General features: G+C 48.1%; 2 protein-coding genes across 7 annotated transcripts in view; both read right to left on the bottom strand.

Annotated features, from left to right (window-relative positions):
• CFAP73 (cilia and flagella associated protein 73) overlaps nucleotides 1-10359 on the bottom strand; it is a 200466-nt gene extending 190107 nt beyond the window's left edge. The window contains exon 1 of the mRNA XM_077952979.1: nucleotides 10356-10359. The gene's annotated coding sequence lies outside the window, so the exon portion shown is untranslated. The remainder of the gene's footprint in view (nucleotides 1-10355) is intronic.
• OAS3 (2'-5'-oligoadenylate synthetase 3) overlaps nucleotides 1-21289 on the bottom strand; it is a 28825-nt gene extending 7536 nt beyond the window's left edge. For 4 of the 6 annotated variants that reach the window (XR_013401465.1, XR_013401466.1, XR_013401467.1 and 1 more), the window contains exons 1-11: nucleotides 20667-21289; nucleotides 17520-17802; nucleotides 14606-14781; nucleotides 11958-12196; nucleotides 10847-11000; nucleotides 9738-10082; nucleotides 7989-8271; nucleotides 4754-4929; nucleotides 2778-3028; nucleotides 2223-2367; nucleotides 1278-1451 (exon numbers count right to left, since the gene is read on the bottom strand). Coding sequence is in view for 3 of the 6 variants with exons in the window: in XM_015152868.3 (XP_015008354.2) it covers nucleotides 1278-1451; nucleotides 2223-2367; nucleotides 2778-3028; nucleotides 4754-4929; nucleotides 7989-8271; nucleotides 9738-10082; nucleotides 10847-11000; nucleotides 11958-12196; nucleotides 14606-14781; nucleotides 17520-17802; nucleotides 20667-20843 (2403 nt within the window). In the remaining 3 variants the exon portion in view is untranslated. The remainder of the gene's footprint in view (nucleotides 1-1277; nucleotides 1452-2222; nucleotides 2368-2777; nucleotides 3029-4753; nucleotides 4930-7988; nucleotides 8272-9737; nucleotides 10083-10846; nucleotides 11001-11957; nucleotides 12197-14605; nucleotides 14782-17519; nucleotides 17803-20666) is intronic. The other 2 variants (XM_077955241.1, XM_015152869.3) reach the window with 2 other exon arrangements.
• Between the last annotated feature and the right edge of the window lie 328 nt (nucleotides 21290-21617).

Below are 21617 nucleotides of genomic sequence, written 5' to 3'. Positions count from 1 at the left end.
TTTTGCCTGTGGGTTCTGTACTATGAGTTAGAAAACCTACTGTGTGACTTTTGACAAGTCACCTAACCTCTCTGTTACATCTTTAATCTGGTATGACTGTAAGAAAAAGAAGCATGCAGGAGGTAAGTTTAAACCCTTCAACAAATGCAAAATTTCTCACTCCATCATGTTTTGTGACTGGAGAGGATTTGAGAAGTGTTTTGTTTGTTGGTTGTTTTTTTGGGCCGGAAGCTCCCAAGGCTGTCTGTACCTGGAAGGCTTTTACAAATGACCAACGGCTGGCTCCCACCCCACAGGACTGTGATTTAAGTTTTCCTGGGTTGGGGCTTGGGCATCAGCATATTTTTTAAAAACTGTGATTCCAAGGTCAAGCCAGGGAAGCCAGGGTTGAGAACCAGTGAGCCAAGGCACTCTCCTCAAGTGTTAGAAATCAGGAAGGTGAGGATCGGAGAAGGGAAGGTGCATGCCTATGGTCACACAGCAAACCAGCATCCCTGGCACTGTTCACTGGTTGACTTTATGCTAACACTCTTTCTGAGCCAATCTGGGTCTCACTTGTCTCTCCAACTGTGGACTAAGGTTGTATCCAGTGCCGTGGACAGTGTGACCTTTTGTACACCCCCAGTGTCCTTTCCACCTGGGATCAGCATCCTGGTGTTCTATGGAGGGACCACCCCTACCCCACACTCAGCCCATGAGGTCTAGGCGGGGGCCACTTCACCGTGTGACCCGGTCTTGGCCATCCAGAGCATCATGTCTCCCTAGCCCCGGTAATTAGTTTGGGGGTTGATAAGTTACCCAAGGCAGGCCAATGAGACTCAATTCCAAGACTTTTATTTGAATTTTAAGAAAAAACAAATTCCCCTTTCTGGAAGCTTAGAGCTGCCAAAGAGCACCATATGTTAAGGGCCTATCCAAGACATTAAAAAGCAAAACCAAGAACTGGAGAGAAAAACTGAGTCCTGAGGATGCTGCCTGGTCTCCCGTATCTAGCTATGCCTGTAAGCAGCCCTACCCCCAGACTTTCCAGTTACATCAGTCAGTACATTCCTTTGCTGCCTCTTTCGAGTTGGGTGTCACTAGCAACCAAAAAGGACTTGTTGGACATATCTGGGCCCTCTCTCTGCCATCCCCCCATGATCACTTTCTGGCTCTTTCTCTATGCCTGGCTTTTTGCTGGTTGCTACGAGGGCGGAAGTGGGTCAGGCCTGGCCCTGGGCTGGGAGAGATCACCAGCTTGCAGGACATTGCTTGCCTACAGCTCTCTGAGGACTCACCTTGACCACCTTGATCACTTTGATGGGAGAATTCCGGAAGCAGTTTTCCTTCAAAAATGAACAGATGGTATCAACAGCCTTGTTCACCTGGGCCAGGAACTGGCGGTTGGGCTGGAGAAATTCACTGATGAATTTGTCGAGGTCTCCAGCTGGGGTTTGGTAAAGGAGGGCTGGCTGCAGAGAGAATCCAGGCAGGGCCAGCTTGAGACGGGACTCCCAGTGCTCACCCAAGCCCTGCCCCTTGATGTCCTCTGAGGACAAGACTCCCACTGTCTCCCATGTCCCTCTTTCCTTCTCCTGGTGGGTAGGTTCTGAGGTAGCATCAGAAGGACCTGAGATTGAATTTTGGTTCTAGCATCAATACACAGTCTCAGTTTCCCCATGTTTAAATGAGTGCAATAATGAAGCCCGAGTCTCAATGGATTGTCTTGAGTATTAAATGCTGGGTATGAGACCCTGCTGCAAAATAGTAAAAGTGATAAAATCATGTCCTTTTGGGAGCTGCAAGTGGCTTATGTCTCAGTTTTCCTAGAAGCAGGGCCCACGGTGGGAATTCTTGTGGATATGATTAATTGGGGCAGTGCTTGGAGGAGAAGTGGAACAAGGGCAGCAGCAGAGGGTGGAGAAGAGTCTCAGCAAAGCTGGGTGCTCAGCCAGAGACAAGTGTTTGCCTGATCCCACAGGGAGCGCTGGACCGTGAATTGTATCAGAGTCGGTTCCGCCTGGAGACAAAGTTGGGCCTTTTGTAACCCCGTGTCACTCAGGCACTGGCTGGGACATAGCAATCTGTGCATTTCACGGAAGGCAAGTCTCCAGAGAAGGGGTGGCTATGAGTTGTCAGGAGCCAGCACTCCTAGCAGCGGGGGATGGGTGCACCGGCAGGTTAAGGGAACCTGACTAGAAGGCAGGGGCAGGGCCCTCTGCCCCCAGGACCCTCCGTCTTACCATCACATCCCAGGGCGGCATAGATGTCCCATCTCTACTCAGAAAGCAGGCCTGCATCCCCAGCACTGCTGCTTCCTGGGCCAACAGCTCCCAGCTACCCTGGCCCACGTTCCAGGTGGGATCAGCAGGGTCCAGGACCAGAGGTCTGGGGGCACAGCAAGAGGGTGGGTGGGGAAGGTGGGAGTCAGTGAAAGAGGAGGTGGGTGGAAGGGCTGAAAAGGGGTGTGAGGGCTGGAAAGAGTGTCAGGACCTCAGGGTTGGCTCAGTCTTGCCCACATGCAGAAGCAGTCTCAATTGGCTGCCTGGGTTGGAAAGCTATTGGGTGGCCCCTTCAACCGAGAAATACTATTTTATCATGCTAATAAAACTGGCCCTGGTTTGTTTTGGGACTCCTTATGTCCACATTTCCTCAGCAAAGAGTCCAGAGGGAAGCAGAGTGAGGAGCGGGATTCCCACCCCAAACCCTACCTTGGACCCCTGCTGGATGACTGACTCCAGGGTGACGGTGGGGAGGAGAAGCGTAATTAAGCCCGGCAAAGGGAAGCGGGTCTTCACCTGGGTTTTCGAAGCTGGCCAAGAAGGTGCATTCTCATGGCTGGGTCCTCAGTGCTGTAGTTGACCGTCCAGTAGACACAGAGCTGCTGATGCTGCTGCACGAGCCCTAGCACTGTCCGGAAGCCTTGGGCCATGTCGAAACAGTCCTTCCCGCAGCCCTGCTCCCAGGCGAAGATGGTGAGGAGCTCCAGGGCATAGGCTGGGGGCAGAGAGGCAGGGGCTGGCCGTTTTCTTTTGTTCTGAGCCGCAACCTGTGTCACCCAAGGCCAAGATGAGTGATTAGTGGATGTGAGCTGAGTATGGCCATAAGCACTTGGGGCAGGAAGGGAATATAGAAAACAGAAGTGCAGAAAGAATAGAAACTTGCTGATGCTTCTCATTTTACAGGTGGGTAAACTGAAGTTCAGAGGAGGGTAGTGACTTGTCTAAGGTCATACAGTGAGACTGAGAGCTCAGATGTGGCTTTTGCCCAGTGTCTCCCCTCAAGGAATTTGGAAATTTGTAACATCTTGAGTGTGTAACTCTAATTGAAGATGGAAGCATTGACGAATCCATCCATCACCAGCCTTTAGGAATATTTTAACATTAATCACATAACATAGGGTGGTTGTACAGGAATAGAGGCTGCAATGTATCCATCTTGGTATCCCAGTGTCCATCACAAGAGTTAGTAATAGCAGGTGCTCGATAGATGTTTGTTGAATATAGGGATGCATGAATGCAAGTCAGAATTCAGAGAAGTATTTAGTAAGGGAACTCCGAAGGATGCTCAGAATTTAGTGCAACTCAAAAGAGGCAGCAAGGCTGGGGCGCGGTGGCTCACACCTGTAATTCTAGCACTTTGGGAGGTCAAGGTGGGTGGATTACTTGAGCTCAGAAGTTAGAGACTAACCTGGGCAACATGGTAAGACTCCTGTCTCTACAAAAAGTACAAAAGTCAGCCAAGTGTAGTAGTGCATGCCTGTAGTCTTAGCTACTTGGGGGGCTGAGGCAGGAGGATTGCTTGAGCCCAGAAGGTTGAGGCTGCAGTGAGCTGTAATAGAGTCACTGCACTCCAGCGTGGGTGACAAAGTGAGACCCTTTCTCAAAAAAAAAAAAAAAAAGAAAAGAAAAGAAGAAAAAAAAGGCTGTGAAAGATTGTATTGGCTGATGTAACCCAAAAGCCCTGGAGTAGGCACAGGTTGATCCAGGAGCCCATAAGGAGTCATCAGCTTTTCTGTTCAGATCTTTTCTGTTCAAGTGCTCTGGTTTTTCTGTCTTGGACAGGTCCTTACCATATGGTGGTCACTGCCAGCTCTAGGCTTCCAGAAAGCGGAGTTTTCTTTTCCAAAAATAGAGATGTGGTGGGAGTAACATAAGCAAAAGTTTGGAGGTGGGAGAAAATCAGAGAAAACATTTGCAGTGTCAAAAGAGAGAAGTGGATGGGCTAAAGAGGGACAGTGAACCCCAGGTACAAGAAATGAGGACTTTAGAGTTGACGGAGAAAAGATTTTTTCTGACAGTGACTTCCAGATCTGGGCAGGAAATGGAGGATGGAGGAGGCCGGTCCTTTTGCTTTGGATGACCAATAAGAAGCCAAGGAGGCCGGGGGCGGTGGCTCAAGCCTGTAATCCCAGCACTTTGGGAGGCCGAGACGGGCAGATCACGAGGTCAGGAGATCGAGACCATCCTGGCTAACACGGTGAAACTCCGTCTCTACTAAAAAATACAAAAAAACTAGCCGGGCGAGGTGGCGGGCGCCTGCAGTCCCAGCTACTCAGGAGGCTGAGGCAGGAGAATGGCATAAACCCGGGAGGCGGAGCTTGCAGTGAGCCGAGATCCGGCCGCTGCACTCCAGCCTGGGCGACAGAGCGAGACTCCGTCTCAAAAAAAAAAAGAAGCCAAGGAGGGGAGACGTGGGTGTAGGGGAGGAACTGATTGGCTGGGTGGTTGCCATGACAGTGGCGGCTTCCTGGGAGGAGCCAGGGGCAACTCACCTGGCGGTACCAGTGCTTCACCAGCAGAATCAGGTTCTTCAGCTTGGCGGGGCGAATGTTCACGAAGTTCCTCCGCAGCTCTGCAAAGCAGGCCTTATGTTCGCCCTCCTGGCAGCCACTGCTGAGGAGCCTTGAGTAGACCTGGGGATTTGGTTTGGTGCCAGAACTGAGCTGCCCTGTAGAAGTTTGAAACACCCTGAGTGTGCAACTCCAATCGCAGACAGCAGCATTTACCAACCCATCCATTCACCAGCCTTTATGAATATTCTAACATTAATCACCTAACATTGCAATCAGTAATACACTATAATATTGCATAACAATCAGAGCTATCATTTTTTTCAGTATCAATTCTGTACTGGATGCTTTTCAATAATTTTTGCTAATCCATCCAGTAACTGCACGGTGGATAATCTTCTATTTATTTATTTTTAAAAAATTTTCCCTGAAAGCTGAAAGATGGATAATCTTGACCCAGAAAAGCTGTGTCACATAGTTGTTAAAGGAGTGAGCTTTGGAGACAGATAAGCCTGGGTTCAAATCCAAGCTGTGTGATTTTTACCTCTTTGGGTATAGTTTCCTCATCTGTAAAAGGGGGATCATAAATAGCACCTGTCCTTCTAAGGTTATTGTAAGAATCAATTGAAATCTACATGTGAAGTGCTTACAACAGTGTAGAATCATGTGCTCAATAAGCAGTAATTATTGCTATTATTAACGTTATCTTCCAGAAGAAGAAAAACAAGACAAAGAGAGGAAGCTACAATTGAGTCTCATCCCTCACTTTGGTAAGGCTGGCCTCTAAAATAAATGCCTTCTTCATGAAAAGTGACTGCAAAAGGTTATCCACTGGCAGAGAGGGGCTTTAAGGAAGCTTGCTGCTAGGGCTCTGGGGGGGCGGGAAAGAAAATCCCCTGTGAGAAACTGGGACCCCCATCCTGTGCTAGATGTGGATGTGAAGTCCAAATGTACAGTATCTGCATGGCGAGGAAAAAAAAAAAAAAGAGAGAGAGAGAGAGATGAAAAGCCATGGAGGATGAGATAAGAAACTATCTAACAGGAGTTCTAGAAGTAGAGAATAGAGAAAATAGGGGAGAGGCAGTATTCGAAGAGCTATTGGAAGACATCTCCCTAAAACTAAAGGAAGAATTGAGCTCTCAGATTCAGGAGGGACAGCACGTTTCAAAGAGGACACATTAAAAAAAAATCCATACACAGATACATCAAAGAGAAGCTGAAGAATACTATGAACCAAGAGAAAGTCTTAAAAGACAACAAAAGGGAAATCAAAACAAAATGAACAAACAAAAAAACCACGCACACAAACAAAAAAACAGATCGTTAACAACAAAAAATCAACAACTGACAGAGACTTCTCATCAGCAACAACAGGTAAGAAGACAGCAGAACTAAGGAAAACAAGTGTCAAGCATCCCATTCAAGCATGGAGGTAAAACAGAAACGGCTTTAGACAAAGTCTGAGAAAAATTTGTCACTCATAAACCCTTTCTGAAAAAGTACTAAAAGATGTATTTCTGTAAGAAGGAAAATGAATCCAGAAGGAAGAACTGGACATCAAGTAGCAATGGTGAAAAAATTTGTTAATTATATTAATAGGTTTTAATTTGCACAGACTGTGAAAACAAAAACACAAGAAACAGTCTCCCCTATTATTAGTGACTGGTAGTTTAGTTCCAAGATACTATTAAACCCGCGTAAATTATTATATCATTGTTGCTTGTTTCATTTTTGTCTTTTAGCTTTGTGCTGCCTATAAAGGGTACAATTTAATAACACATACTAGGAAATAAAGAGTGGAGAGGGTACATCAGGAAAATGCCGACAAAAGAGGACTGCGGCTCTGTTAATATCAGACAAAAGGCTTTAAGACAAAGATAACGTTTAGAAGTAATGAAGATTATTACTTAATGATAAAAAGTACAATCCAATAAAGTATAATAATTATGTGCGTATATGTTCTCAATAACATAGCCTCAAAATATTAGAAGCAAAACTTATTGCAAGGAACAATGGATAAGTCTCCATTCTGAGTAGATTTTAAGATATCTCGCTCAGAAATTGAGAGACTAAACAAAAAATTATTTGAGCAAAAGGTCATAAGCTAGATCTAAAGAACCTATATAGAAGTCTGCATTCAGCAATGAAAGCATGCGATCTTTTTTCTTTTTTTTTTTTTTTTTTGAGATGGAGTCTCACTCTGTCTCTCAGGCTGGAGTGCAGTGGTACAATCTCAGCTCACTGCAACCTCCACCTCCCAGGTTCAAGTAATTTTCCTGCCTCAGTCTCCCGAGTAGCTGGGATTACAGGTGCATGCCACCACGCCAGGCTTTTTTTTTTTTTTTTTTTTTTGTATTTTTAGTGGAGACAGGGTTTCACTATGGCCAGGCTGGTCTCAAACTCCTGAACTCAAGTGACCCACCCGCCTTGGCCTCCCAAATTGCTGGGATTACAGGTGTGATCCACCACGTCTGGCTGGAAAGCATGCATTCTTTTCAACCATGGGCAACCTAAGAAATGCCAACAAATTCCAAATAATTGATATCACATAAAGTATGTTTTCTGACTACAGTTTTAAAAAAGATAATAAGTAAATGTCAAAAGCAAACAAAACTCCAAAACATTCATTTGGAAAGCTACTTCCAAATATTCATGGAAGAAACAACAAACAATGATGTCATAATTAAAAGTACAAAATATTTAGACCGGAGTGAGGATAAAAATTATACATGTCAAACAAAAGATTTACCCTGTAGCTAAAGTGGTACTGAAAGGGAAATCGGTAGCTTTAATTGCGTTGACTAAAACTGACAATTACTAAGCTAAGATTCACCTCCAAAAGTTAAAAAAAAAAAGAACCATAAAGTAAACCCTTTAAAATAAGGAAGAAAATTGTAACATGAGAAATTTCTTTAAAAAAAATACCAAGCAGATATGCCTACTGTTAGCATTTTTTAAATCTGAATTGGGGTACATGGGTGTGTGATGTCTGTCGTTTTCTGTATGCTTGAAACGTTTCATAATTAAAATCTTTGTAAAGTTAAAGCACTAAATAGTTGTAAGATTTGATGGTGATGATTACTTTCAGTATCTCAAAGTCATTTTCAGTGCTTGGTCAAGTAGGAGAATTATGATCACAAAGAGGAGGCAGGCACCCCAGTTAGACGGGGACCTGAGGTCCCTATCGTTCTCCAAGGGACACGCTGGACGCCCTCACCCAGAGCATCAAAGGCAGGCAGCAGGCTAACATCTGTCCATCTCTTCGGGGCCGTCGACACCAGCTGGAACTGCAGAGCCTCAGGCACATTCTGCTGAGGAAACTGAAGGCTCAGGCCAGGGACCTGGCCCTGCCACCAGGATTCTAGCTGCGCTCGCATCTCATCGAGGATCTCTGCGCGGCGGGGCCCCTGGTCCTTGTAGTCCGTGAAGCAGTTGAGGAAGATGACGAGTTCAACATCACAGCCATCCCTTAGGTCTGTGCCCCGGCCAAATGATCCCCCCTGGGGAGGGAAGTACAGCTCAGACCAGGGAACTTCTAGGAGCCTAGGAGTCAGACTATGATCCCATCACCTGCGCCCCATCTACAGCCTGGAACCTGCCCTCTTGCTGATGTCAGGTCTGGGCACTATGACAGAGGCCGACTGCATGGGTCCTGTGAGCTCTTAGAATTGTGACAGAGAGTCAAGTTGTAACTGCCTGCACCTGCCCTCTGATCCATGAAGCCTGAGCTAAGTCAGGCCAGTCTGCAGCAACAGATAATGGAGGTGGGGCTGAGTAGGGGCAGCGACCAAACATTTTAGCCTACTCTCTGCAGCGCCTACTGACTGCACATCTGGGCCAGCAGTTGCAAATTGAGGTCCCAAGGCGAAATAGGGCCTGCAGTTGTGCTCTGTTGCCCTGTTTCCATCAATTCCCTCCCTCCCTCCCTCTCTTCTTCTTTCCTTCCTCCAACAAACATTTAGTGAGCTCTTACATGTAATGTGATACCACACGGGATATCACACATATCCCAGTACATGTCAGTGCTCACTAAATGTTTGTTGCAGGAAGGAAAGAAGAGGAGAGGATACAAAATTTCTGTTCTGAAACTTACATGTTGGCTGGGGGAGAAAAGGAAAAATGCTAAGCACTGAAAGGGGGCTGGTAGTGCAAGACTGCAATTTTATTTTTATTTATTTATTTTTATTTTTAAGATGGAGTTTCACTCTTGTCACCTAGGCTGGAGTGCAGTGACACGGTCTCAGCTCACTGCAACCTCTGCCTCCCGGGTTCAAGCGATTTTCCTGCCTCAGCCTCCCGAGTAGCTGGGATTACAGGGGCCCGTCACCATGCCCGGCTAATTTTTGTATTTTTAGTAGAGACAGGGTTTCACCATGTTGGCCAGGGTGGTCTCGAACTCCTGACCTCAGGTGATCCACCCACCTTGACCTCACAAAATGCTAGGATTACAGGCGTGACCCACCGTGCCCGGGCAAGACTGCAATTTTAAATTGCGTGGTCAGGCCTCAGTGGAAGAGGACGTCGGATCAAGAACCTTGAAGAGGAGAAAGAGAGAGAGAGAGAGACAAATGGATGGGGAACAGAAAGCCACTACAGAGGCCTTGAATGGGCCTGTGAACCTGGTAAGCTCAGAGCAGCCAGGAGGCCAGTGTGGAGTAAGTCAAGGCCAGAGGGAGACCAGGGCCCACCCTACAGGACTTGCGGCCTCTGCACACTGTGAAACCATGGAGAATTTTGAGCTGAGGAGGCAAGTGATCTGATTCTTGTAATAGTGTTTTAAAAATTGTATCATTAAAAAATGAAAATCTAAGCTGGCACTTACATATATTTTATTTAAGCCAGCAAATCATCCTTCCCGGGCCATGCAGTTCCCCAGCCCGACCTCAGCTCCATTGCTGTAACTCCTTCCCTTTCCCACGCTGACCCCTCGAGAGGGTCCCCCCGTGGCTCCACTGGCCCAACTCACTTTGCTGACTCTTGAGACCTTGTGAACACAGTTCTCACGGAGGCGGCGCAAGATGATATCGATGGCCTTTTTCACCTGCTCCTGGAACCGGGGGCTCGGCTTTAGGTGGTCCTGGATGAAGCGGTCCAGCTCCTTGGTGGGGATCTGAGACAGGTCCAAGGCCATTCCCGGCACAGAGGGGGCGACGCTGGCTGCCCCAGCGGGGCCGGGAGCTGGGCATGAAGGTGCTTTGCTCCCTGCTCTTGGGGATACAGCATCGAGGCTCTTGCTGTTTTCAGGGGTCTTCTGGTTAGGGTTTAGCTGGATGGGGTGGCCCAAACCTGAGCATCTGGCACGTGGAAGGCCCTGGAAGGTCGTTGAAGGAGCTGCCTCAGCCAGGTGCAGAGGTTTCTGCATCAACCCAGTGCCTTCTCTCCCCAGCTCCCGCCTTTTGCACAGTCAGGGTGACTGAGGCTTAGAGAGGGGAAGTGGGAGGGCCGCAGCTAACCCACCTGGCATCTTTGGGCAGAGTTGAAAAAGGTGCCTTTCTGAAGGGACAAACTGCAAAATGGGTGCCCTTGTTATGGGCAGAAAGGCCTGGTAAGCAGACCATAGGTGCAGAAAAACAAAGGGCTCCTTCCCCCGGCAGTTTCAGCTTGAGCTTCGTGATAAGACCGTTTTACATGCCTGCTGCCCTGTGAATTTTCATTTATTTATTTATTTATTTATTTTTTGAGACGGAGTCTTACTCTGTCGCCCAGCCTGGAGTGCAAAGGAGTGATCACGGCTTATTGCAACCTCTGCCTCCCTGGTTCAAGCAATTCCCCTGCCTCAGCCCCTCGAGTAGCTGGGATTACAAGCACCCACCACCATGCCTGGCTAATTTTTGTATTTTTAGTAGAGACGAGGTTTCACCATGTTGTCCAGGCTGGTCTCGAACTCCTGACCTCAGGTAATCTGCCCGCCTCAGCCTCCCAATGTGTTGAGATTACAGGCATGAGCCACCGCGCCCAGCCACCCCTGCTTTTAAAAGCCTGTTCTACACCATATGGCACATAGTAGATGCTCAGGAAACATTGGACACATAAACAAAGTGCAAAACCCAAGGGTCCTGGGACCCCCTCACTTACCGGCACCTGCCAAGGCTGCACTGGATCCCCCATCCCGTTCAGAAAGCATGGGTGGTCACAGCAGGATGCTGCCTCCTGGGCTAGCAAATCCCAGTGCCAGGCTGCCCCATTTCCCAGGTCCCATGTGGGGTCGGCTGGGTCCAGGATCACAGGCCTGCAATTTCAGAGAGACAAGAAAGTTCTGGTTAGCAAGAGGGCTCTAGAGTGAAACGGACCTGGTTCCAATCGCATCTCTGCTACTTTCCAGCTGTGTGACCTGGGACAAATGATTTACCTTCTCTGAACTTCAATTTCCTCGTCTGCAAAATGAGGATAACAACATTGCCTGCTTATCATTGTCAACCCTGGCTGCACGTTGGAATCACAAGACACCAGGATCCACTCTCAAGGGCTCTTGAGTTACATCCTACAATTCAGCAATTTCATTCCTAGGTATATTTCCAACAGATATGCATATGCACCAAAAAAACATGTCCAGAAATGTTTATAATGGCCCTATTTGTAATAACTCCAAGTTGAAAGAACTCAAATGCCCATCATCAGTAGAATGGACAACGTATTTTGATAAATTCACACAATGGAACACTATACAGCAACAAAAAAGAATGATCCACAACTGTATAGCTGAATCTCCAAGACTTAATCTTGAGAACAGAACAAGAAGCCAGACACAAAAGTACATGTGGCATGATTCCATTTAAATAAGATTTAAGAAAAGGCACCACTGTAATCTTAAAAGTGTACGTGGGGTTATTTTGGAAGGTTACTGACTGAGAGGGGACCAGCGAGGTGCTGGAAATATTCTACCATGATCTGGGTGATGGTTTCAAAGTATGCAGTCTTCACACATTCATCAGAACATGCACTTTCTGCTATACATCAGCAAAACATTCACACATAAAACATGTGGGGTCAGGCACTGGTATATTTTTTAAAACTCCCCCAGGTAATTCTAATGTGCATCTGGGCTGAATCCAGTGAATTAAAACATGTACATGCAGCATTTTGCTTTGGCCTACACCCAAGCACTCAGTAGATGTGACCGATTTTATCCTTGTTAATTATCTCCCCCTGGCCCCAGGACAGGAGAACAGGTATTATTAGGAGGTACCTGGGTCTCTCAAGCTGCCGCTGCAAGAACTGCCCAACTGCAGGGTCCTCGAAGCCATAGTTGACAGTCCAGAAAACACACAGGTGCTGATGCTGTTGGATCAGGTCCAGGACAGTCCGGAGGCCTTCGGCCAGGCTGAAAGCATCCTTCTTACAGCCTTGCTCCCAGGCGAAGATGGTCAGCAATTCCAGAGCATAGACCGGGGGCAGCGTCTCCTCCCACAACCCCTGTAGGCACACCTGTGAGAGGGCATGGCAGGGGACTCAGAAGGATGAAGGAGAGGAAGGAGAGCCAGCTCTCTGCAGAACCAGACTGGGGACCTTCCAGGCTGAGCCTGAGACAAGATGCTGTGTTCCAAGCCTGTTCCAAGAACAAGTGGCATTTCTCACCAGCCCTCACTGGTAGCTTCAGCAAAGTGGTTGGCTCGTATGACGGGGGAGTGGTGGGAGGGAGGGGTGTAAGTTTCAAGTCCCAAGGAGGCAGGGAGCAGTCAGAGAGAAGCCAAGGGTAGTCTCAAATTGCTACCTATCCTCAAATAAAGGTGAAGCAGATCTGGGGTCCCAGTTCCGTGGATGGTTGGAGAAGGGTACCAAGTTGTCGCCCTTTCACCCCTGGAGTGGGGTGGGGCAGCGGGCCAGGACTCTGTCCTTCCCTCCTCACTCCAGCTGTCTATCCCCCATCCCCAAATGCATGATTTCTATTTGTGAACCATACACTTGGGATCTCCATGTACCAGGGAGGAATTACTCCATGCCAAGGCAAGAATCCCAGGCCTCTGAGTAACTCCAGAGGGGATGCTTCAGCTTGCCAGAAGGTGACCCACCTGACTAGAAGCACCCAGCATCTCCACATTCCCTCCACTCACGCCCTCTCTTTGGGGGGATAAACACACCTGGGTGCACATGTGTACCCACCACCCAGATCAAGATAGAATTTCTAATGCCCAACCAAGCTGGCTCCACAGTTGTATTAATTAATTATTTAATTTATAGACAGAGTATTGCTCTGTTGCCCAGGCTGAAGTGCAGTGGCTCAATCATAGGTCACTGCAGCCTTGAACTCCTGGGCTCAAGTGATCTTCCCACCTCAGCCTCCTGCATAGAGAGGACCACAGGCATGAGCCACCATATCCAGCAGTTTGCCCCTTTAAGAAGTACCAGGCTATTAGCATTTTCTGCCCCTGGAGAATCCTATGTGGAAAGAACCTGAGTAAGATTTACCAACGCATATATTTATTTATGTGCAAGTGGAGGAAACAGAGGCCCAGAGAAGGCTAGGAATTTGTCCAGGATCACACAGCAAGAAGATGGCTGAGCCAGAATTGGAATCCAGAATCTCCTAGATAGACTGCTTATGATGACTGGTCCATCAGAATGACCAAGCCATGTGCTGCAAGATTTTGGGGGAGCTTGTTCCCCCATCTCCAGGCATAGACTTGGCACACTTTCCCCAGTGCATAAGAGTCTGGCAACAAACATGAACAGAGCCAGGGAGCATCCCTGAGGCTGGGGAGGGAGGTGTACCACCTCCACATTTCCTCATACCATACCAGACAGGACAAAGTCCTGAATATGAACAGAAATACAATGGGAAACAATACGATGGCAGGAAATATGAAAGAGTCATTTTACAAAGTCAGGATAGGGAAAGACCTCTTTTTTTTTTTTTCTTGAGATGGAGTCTGGCTCTGTCACCCAGACCGGAGTGCAGTGGTGCAATCTTGGCTTACTGCAACCTCTGCCTCCTGGGTTCTAGTGATTCTCCTGCCGCAGCCTTCCAAGTAACTGGAATTACAGGTGTGTGCCACTACGCCTGGCTACATTTTGTATTTTTAGTAGAGACAGGGTTTCACCATGTTGGCCAGGCTGGTCTTGAACTCCTGACCTCAAGTGATCCACCTGCCTTGGCCACTCAAAGTGCTGGGATTCCAGCCGTGAGCCACTGCACCTGGCAGGATAGAGAAATACTTCTTAAGATACACTAAGAGGCCGGGCACGGTGGCTCAAGCCTGTAATCCCAGCACTTCGGGAGGCCGAGATGGGCGGAACACGAGGTCAGGAGATCGAGACCATCCTGGCTAACACGGTGAAACCCCATCTCTACTAAAAAATACAAAAAACTAGCCGGGTGAGGTGGCGGGCGCCTGTAGTCCCAGCTACTCGGGAGGCTGAGGCAGGAGAATGGCGTAAACCTGGGAGGCAGAGCTTGCAGTGAGCTGAGATCCAGCCACTGCACTCCAGCCTGGGTGACAGAGCCAGACTCCATCTCAAAAAAAAAAAAAAAAAAAAAAAGATACACTAAGAATAACTCATTTTTCAAAGGATATATCTGAGTACATTAAAATTTAAATATTTTGTCCTACAAATAACCTTTAAACAAAGCAAAAGCCCAAGTCACAGACTGGAAGAATACTGGAAGAATGCATTATATTAACTAAATAAGGATCAGTATCCACAATATATAAAAAGCTTCAACAAATCAATAACAAGACAGCTAACCCAGGAGAAAATAATGCACAAGGTACATAAACAGATAATTTCCAGAAAGAGAACATGAATGGCCACTAAATGTATGACAACAGTTTCACGACTATGGAAGTACAAAGCAAATAGTCACATGTCTGGAGCAACCCTCCCAAGGGGCTTCACCTGGTGGTACCAGTGCTTCACCAGCAAGATCAGGTTCTTCAGCTTAGCTGGGCGAATGTTCACAAAGTCCCTCCGCAGTTCTGTGAAGCAGGCCGCATGCTCGCCCCCTTGGCAGCCACTGTTGAGGAGGGTAGAGTAGACTTGTGGCTTGGGTTTGACTCGAGAGCCGGCCTGACCTGTTGGTGTGAAGCACTGTGAGTTAGGAAGGGCACTGAGGACACAGGATGGAGGGCGGTGGGCAGCCCATAGGCTGAGGTGGAAGGATTGCTTGAACCCAGGATGGAGGTTGCCGAGCTCGGCCTGGGGCACTGAGAGAGAATGGGAAGAATTTGGAGGGGAAGAAATCTGGCAACATGGGAGTCGGGGGACTGGGAAGAGAGCCCGGAGCTTTTCAGGAGTCTGGGAAGAAAAGCGGCCCTCCAGAATGCAGTGGGAGAGTCCCTCCCTCCCAAATGGCCAGGCAGTCCTTGGAGCAACAGCTCAAAGAAGAGCAGCTGCATTCTAAGATGGTTAAACAGGAAAGATACTTCCAGCTGAGTCAGCAGTACCTGCAGCCTGGCAGCTCTCTCCTCCCTCCGTGAGCCTTCCTCGAAACACCACTCTACATACCCTTAATTAAGAGGTGTCACGGAGAGGAAAATGATGCCCAAGCAATAAAAGGCAAAAAGCCCTGATCCTTTAGCAGTGGTTGTTGATATTTTTTACTACAGGCCTGGGGCTGTGGCTCACACCTGTAATCCCAGCACTTTGGGAGGCCGAGGTGGGCGGTTCACCTGAGGTCAGGAGTTCGAGACCAGCCTGGCCAACATCGTGAAACTCTCTCTCTACTAAAAATATACAAAAATTAGCCAGTCATGGTGGCACTCACCTGTAATCCCAGCTACTCCAGAGGCTGAAGCACGAGAATCGCTTGAACTCAAGAGGCTGAGGTTGCAGTGAGCTGAGATCATGCCACTGCACTCCAGCCTGAGGCACAGAGCGAGATCAGAAAAAAACAAAAACAAAAACAAAAAACTATCTATCTATCTATCTATCTATCTATCTATCTATCTATCTATCTATCTGTCTATCTATATTTTACTGCATACTGGGCACTGGACTGAAGGTCTTTACATGTATCTCCACCACAACCCTATGAGGCAAGTACAATTCTTCATCCCATTTGATAGCTGAGAAAGCTGAGGCACAGAGAAATTCCATGCTTTGCCCAAGGTTATACCGCCAGCATGCGATGGAGTCAGGATTTGAGCTCAGAGCCGGTGGACTTTACAGGATGCACCCTTTCCTCCACCACTCCCATGGGCATGACTTGGGAGAAGTAAACACTCTCCATAATTCCCTGAGGTTGCTGCTACCGCTTGCCTGCTGTGTGGCTTTGGGTGGGTCACTGTATGTCTCTGAGCCTCAGTTTCCCCATTGGTGAAACTGAAGCTGAAACAGTACAGACCTCATAGGTTTGTTATGAAGAACTGATGAGATAAAACATGTCAAGTTCTTGGAATAGTTAAGCATTTAATAAGTAGTAACCATTATGACTAATATATGTGTACCCAGCCTGGGTGTGGTGGCTCATGCCTGTAATCCTAGCACTTTAGGAGGCTGAGGCAGGTGGATTATTTGAGCCCAAAAGTTCAAGACCAGCCTACTGGTCTTGGTGAAACCCTATCTCTATTTAAAAAAAAAAAATTAGCCAGACATGGTGGTGCATGCCTGTAGTCCCAGCTACTTGGGAGGCTGAGGTGGGAGGATTGCTTGAACCCAAGATGGAGGTTGCAGTGAGCCAAGATCATGCCACTACACTCCAACCTGGGTGAGAATGAGACCCTGTCTTAAAAATGTGTGTGTGTGTGTGTGTGTGTGTGTACCTAGTAAGTGGATACACTAGGCATGGGGTACCAGGCATAGGGGATGTGGCTACCTGCCCAAAGGATAAAGCTATCCCCCAGATCATCAAGGTAAATAATGATAATAATAACAATAATAATAGAAACAACAACAATAATAGAAATAATAATAGCAAACACTCTTACAACCCTTACCACATGCTAGACATGTTTTTTTTTTTTTTTTAAGAAGTCTTAGACAGATTGTAGGGGCAAAATCACAGCCCCCTGCAGCCTCCACTGCCTGGGCTCAAACAATCCTCCCACCTCAGCCTCCCCAGTAGCTGGGACCACAGGGAGGCATGCACTACTACACCTGGCTATTTTTTAAATTATTATTATTTGTAGAGACTAGAGCTTGCTGTTTTGCCAAGGCTGATCTTGAACTCCTGGGCTCAAGCAATCCTCTCATCTTGGCCTCCCAAAGCTGGGATTACAGGCACGAGCCACTGCGCCTGGCCCACTAGGCACACTTCTATGTTTGATTACATATATTAATGCATTTAATTCTTCTGACAACTCGATAAGATTACTAATATCCCCATTGGTATTATCCTCATTTTACAGATGAGGACACAAAGACATATTTTTATCTTAACTCAAGCACAGGTATATTACGAAGAATGCAAAAATCACATTAATGTTTTCAAGATAAAATACAAGATTTTGCAGAAATCTGGTTTTGTCCCCAGGCCCCTACTGCTAGCCACATGTCCACTTGGCTTAGCTTTCGGGAATATTTGTGGAAGGGCTGAGCAGTAACTGCTCCAGGCAGTGGCTGAGGGAAACTACCAGATGCATGTAGGAGGGCCAAGCATCTTGACAGCAGGACCACAGATCCAGGAGGAACTGGGCTTTCTCTGCCTTTGTCTGGCACAAGTCCAATATGTTTAGTCCCCAAACTGAGGCTGAGAGAGGGGTAGAGGCTGGCCCAGGTCACATAGCAAGTCGGTGGCTGGGCTAGAATTGGAAGTCCTGTGTTGTTCCCAGTGATCTTGCCCCCAACCCTGGAACAGTCCAGGAACCCTCACCCAGGACATCGAAGGCAGGCACCAGGCTAACATCCATCCAGTCCTCAAGATCTATGGATGTCAGGCGGAACTGCAGGGCCCCAGGCACGCTCTGCTGAGGAAACTTGAGGCTCAGACCAGGGACTGGGTTCTGCCACCAGGATTCCAGCAATGCCCGCATCTTACTAAGGATCTCTGCACGGCGGGCCCTCTGGTCCATGTAGCTCTTGAAGCAGTCGAGGAAGATGACAAGTTCAGAATCACAGCCACCCTTGAGAGCTGTGCCCCGGCCAGAGGAGCCTCCCTGGGCAGAGAAAAATAACTCAGAATTTCATACTGTCCAATTCTAGTGGCCTTGCAACCTGGCAGGCGACTTAAGTGAGGTGAGGGTGCTGGGGAGAGACTGTGGCCACATAGCTCTAGATGTTGAAGCCACGCAGGAATGTAGGTCCAGGGTAGCCAGGCTTGAGATTTCAAGAGAAGCAATTTTAATATGTAAATCCATGATTTTTTTTCCATAGAAACAGGGTCTTGTTCTGTCACCCAGGCTGGAATGCAGTGACATAATCGTGCTCACTGCGGCCTTCAACTCCTGGGCTCGAGTGATCCTCCTGGCTCAGCCTTTCAAGTAGAGACTACAGGCACATGCCACCATGCCTGGCTAGTTTTTACATTTTTTTTTTTTAAAGAGATGGAGTCTTGCTATGTTGCCCAGGCTGGAGTGCAGTGGTTATTCACAGACACGATTATAGCTCACTGCAGCTTGGAACTCCTGGGCTCGAGTGATCTTCCTGCCTCAGCTTCCCAAGTATCTGAGACTACAGGCATGCACCACCGTGCTGGACTAAATCCATACTTTTTATTTTAGTTTTATTTTTGAGACAAAGTCTTGCTCTGTTGCCCAGGCTGGAGTGCTGTGGCACTATCTCAGCTCACTGCAACCTCCATCTCATGAGTTCAAGCGATTCTCCTACCTCAGCCTCCCGAGTAGCTGGGACTACAGGTGTGCACCACCACGCCTGGCTAATTTTTGTATTTTTGTAGAGATGGGGTTTCACCATGTTGGCCAGGCTGGTCTCGAATTTCTGACCTGAAGCGATCTGCCCTCCTTGACCTCCCAAAGTGCTAGGATTACAGGCCAAGTAAGCCACTGTGCCAGGCCTATAGCCATGATTTTTAAATGTTGGCAACTAACTTTTTAAAAACTCAAGACCACAGGTAAAACAAATTCTGCTTTGCAGAACACACGTTCGCAATCTTTGCTCAGAATGGGTACAGAACTGCGGTATGACTCAATTTCTGAGACCTGTGTGATCAGTGTTTCTTTCGGCAAAGCTTCCAACCTGAGGATTTGGAAAAGAAACTCCTAAACATTGTCAGAGCCACTGTTCTGTGTCTGGGATCTGACGTCTCTACTCTCACTTCCAACACAAAACAACTGTGATGTAGTTACATGTGGTTGCAGATATGGGGAGTGAGGCTCAGATGGTGAAATGAGTTACGCAGCCAGTAAACAGCAAGAACCAGGATGGAGCCCTCCAGGAGCAAGTCTTGCCCCAAACTGGGACCCCCTACTTATCCCGATGATTATGCCAGTCCTTTTACTTCCAGCTCCCGCAATGTGGGGGCTGCTGACAAAGTGGGAAGAGGGACTATTACAGGCTGGGCACTTCCTGCACGTTTCACACACTTTCATTGAACCTTCCTCACAGCCCCGGAAGGAAGGTACCAATTTACAAAAGAGGAAGCAAAAGCACAGTGCTCACTTTATAAAGGAGGAAATGAAAGCACACGGAGATTGTGCTCGAGACCCCCCACCTGCCGTACCCCTTTCCAGGGAAGCTAGGGATGCCAGGACTTTCTCTTGCTGCACAGAAATCCCTCCTGTCCGTCTCCGAGGTAGAAACGGGACTTCACACCTCCTAGGCAACAAGTGTGTCCTCCTTCCCCACCTCCCAAGCTGAGAGTCAGCCCCAGGAAACCACTAGGTGCTCCGAGGCCATTTCTACTCTGCGTTTTCACTCCCTCTCCTGACAACCTCCAAATCTGCTTTAGCACACCCAGGTTCCCTGGGTCCATCCGCTCCTGGTACCCCCGAATTTACCCTGAGGATAAGGTAGCTCATGACTTGTCTCCTCCCTGAATCTGCGAGTGTCCTGGGATCACAGTGGCAGTGCGGCTGTATTTAAGTGACAAAAAGTGACCTGGAGCCTGGGCAACATGGTGAAATCTCATCTCTACAAAATATGCAAAAATTTCCTGGGCACAGTGGCTCACACCTGTAATCCCAGCACTTTGAGAGGCCAGGGCAAGTTGATCACTTGAGCCCAAGAGTTCCAGACCAGCCTGGGCAACACGGCAAAACTCTATCTCTATAAAAAAAATGCGAATAATTAGCCAGGAGTGGTAGTGTGTGCCTGTAGTGCCAGCTACTTGGGAGGCTGAGGTATGAGAATAACTTGGGCCCGGGAGGCGGAAGTTGCAGTGAGCCAAGATCGTGCTACTGCACTCCAGCCTGGGTGACACAGTGAGACCCTGTCTCAAAGAAAAAAAAAAAAAAAAAGTGACTCAGAGCAGTAGTTTAGCGTTTAGCCTCAGTTTCCCTATCCATGAAACAGGTACAATAATACCTACCTCACTGAATGTGGGGATGAAACGAGGTTATACTCATTTAATGAGATAATTTTCATTGCTATTTGGTAATGTCTCCATAAATTGGGCTATTCTGGCTGTTACAGAGTATTATTACTTCCGTATCCTTAGGGTCTGGCATAGTGTGAGGCCCCCAGCCTGTTCGAATGACTGGGTGAATGAGTGAGTGAGTGAGTGAATGAAAATGGATGAGAGGCAGCCTCTGAGAGCAGAGATGCAGGAATCAGGCTACTTGGATTTGAATCCTGGCTGGGCCTCTTACAGGATTGGACACGTCACTGTGCCTCTCTGTGCCTCAGTTTCTCCATCTGTCAAGCAGTCTTAAGAGTACCTACCTGGCTCGTATGTTCAGGGGACTTAGCACAGGGCTGGCACATTGGAAGTGTTTGTTAAAGAAATGAATGAGAGGTGCACAAGTGGATAAAAGCCACCCCCACCGTAAGGCTACGTGAGGCTTAAGCGTCCTCCCAGGACTGTCCCCTTTGGACACATAAAGACCCCGAGGTGGCACCTCACCTTGACGATTTTCAGCACCCGCGGGGCTGCAGCTCCGGGGCGGCCCCCGCGCTCCCTCAAGGCAGCCGCCAGGGCGCCCAGGGCGCGCCGCGCCGTCTCTGTGAACTCCTTCCGCGGCTGCAGCCTTGTGGCCACGAACCTGTCCAGCGCGCTGGCCGGGGTGCGGTACAAGTCCATGGCTACCTGCCGCAGCTGCAAGGGGAAGCAGGGCTCTGGCGCGGCCTTCAGATTTCTGGTTTCCCTGCTCGGCTCTCCGCACCACGCCCAGCTCGGCAGGACCTAGGTCGTCGGTCTCGCGAGTGGCGTGAAATGGGGACCAGCACTGCTGGTCCTGTCTTCCTTAGGTTTCACTCCTCCTCCCCAAACTTGGTAAATTCCCTGCTTTCAGTTTCGTTTCTTTCTAGCAGCTCCTGGATCTGGCACCCGCTTCCTGGCTCCCTTCCCAGCTACGACTTCCTCTCCTTCCTCTCCTTGCTTCCAGCCGTGCCTGCAACCACCAGCTGCAACGAACTAATCACAACCTAACAAAGTATCTTGACAGAAGCAGGTCCACAGAACGTATGGGTACATACTGAGTAACATACTCTGAGCATTTCAGAAATGTGCAGGTTTGACGTGAAAAAAAAAAATTCAGGATTTAATAAACGGAGAACTCCTATGTTGCTGTCTGGCTGAGGGACGTGTTTTTTTTTTTTTTGTTTTTTGTTTTTTGTTTTTTGTTTTTTGTTTTTTTTTTTTTTTTGCGACGGAGTCTCGCTCTGTCACCCAGGCTGAGTGCAGTGGCCGGATCTCGGCTCACTGCAAGCTCCACCTCCCGGGTTCACACCATTCTCCTGCCTCAGCCTTGCGAGTAGCTGGGACTACAGGTGTCCTCCACCTCGCCCGGCTAGTTTTTTGTATTTTTTAGTACAGACGGGGTTTCACCGTGTTAGCTAGGATGGTCTCGATCTC

Source organism: Macaca mulatta, chromosome 11, assembly GCF_049350105.2.
Source record: "Macaca mulatta isolate MMU2019108-1 chromosome 11, T2T-MMU8v2.0, whole genome shotgun sequence".
Taxonomy (NCBI): domain Eukaryota; kingdom Metazoa; phylum Chordata; class Mammalia; order Primates; family Cercopithecidae; genus Macaca; species Macaca mulatta.
This window is presented reverse-complemented; position numbering and strand designations above follow the sequence as displayed.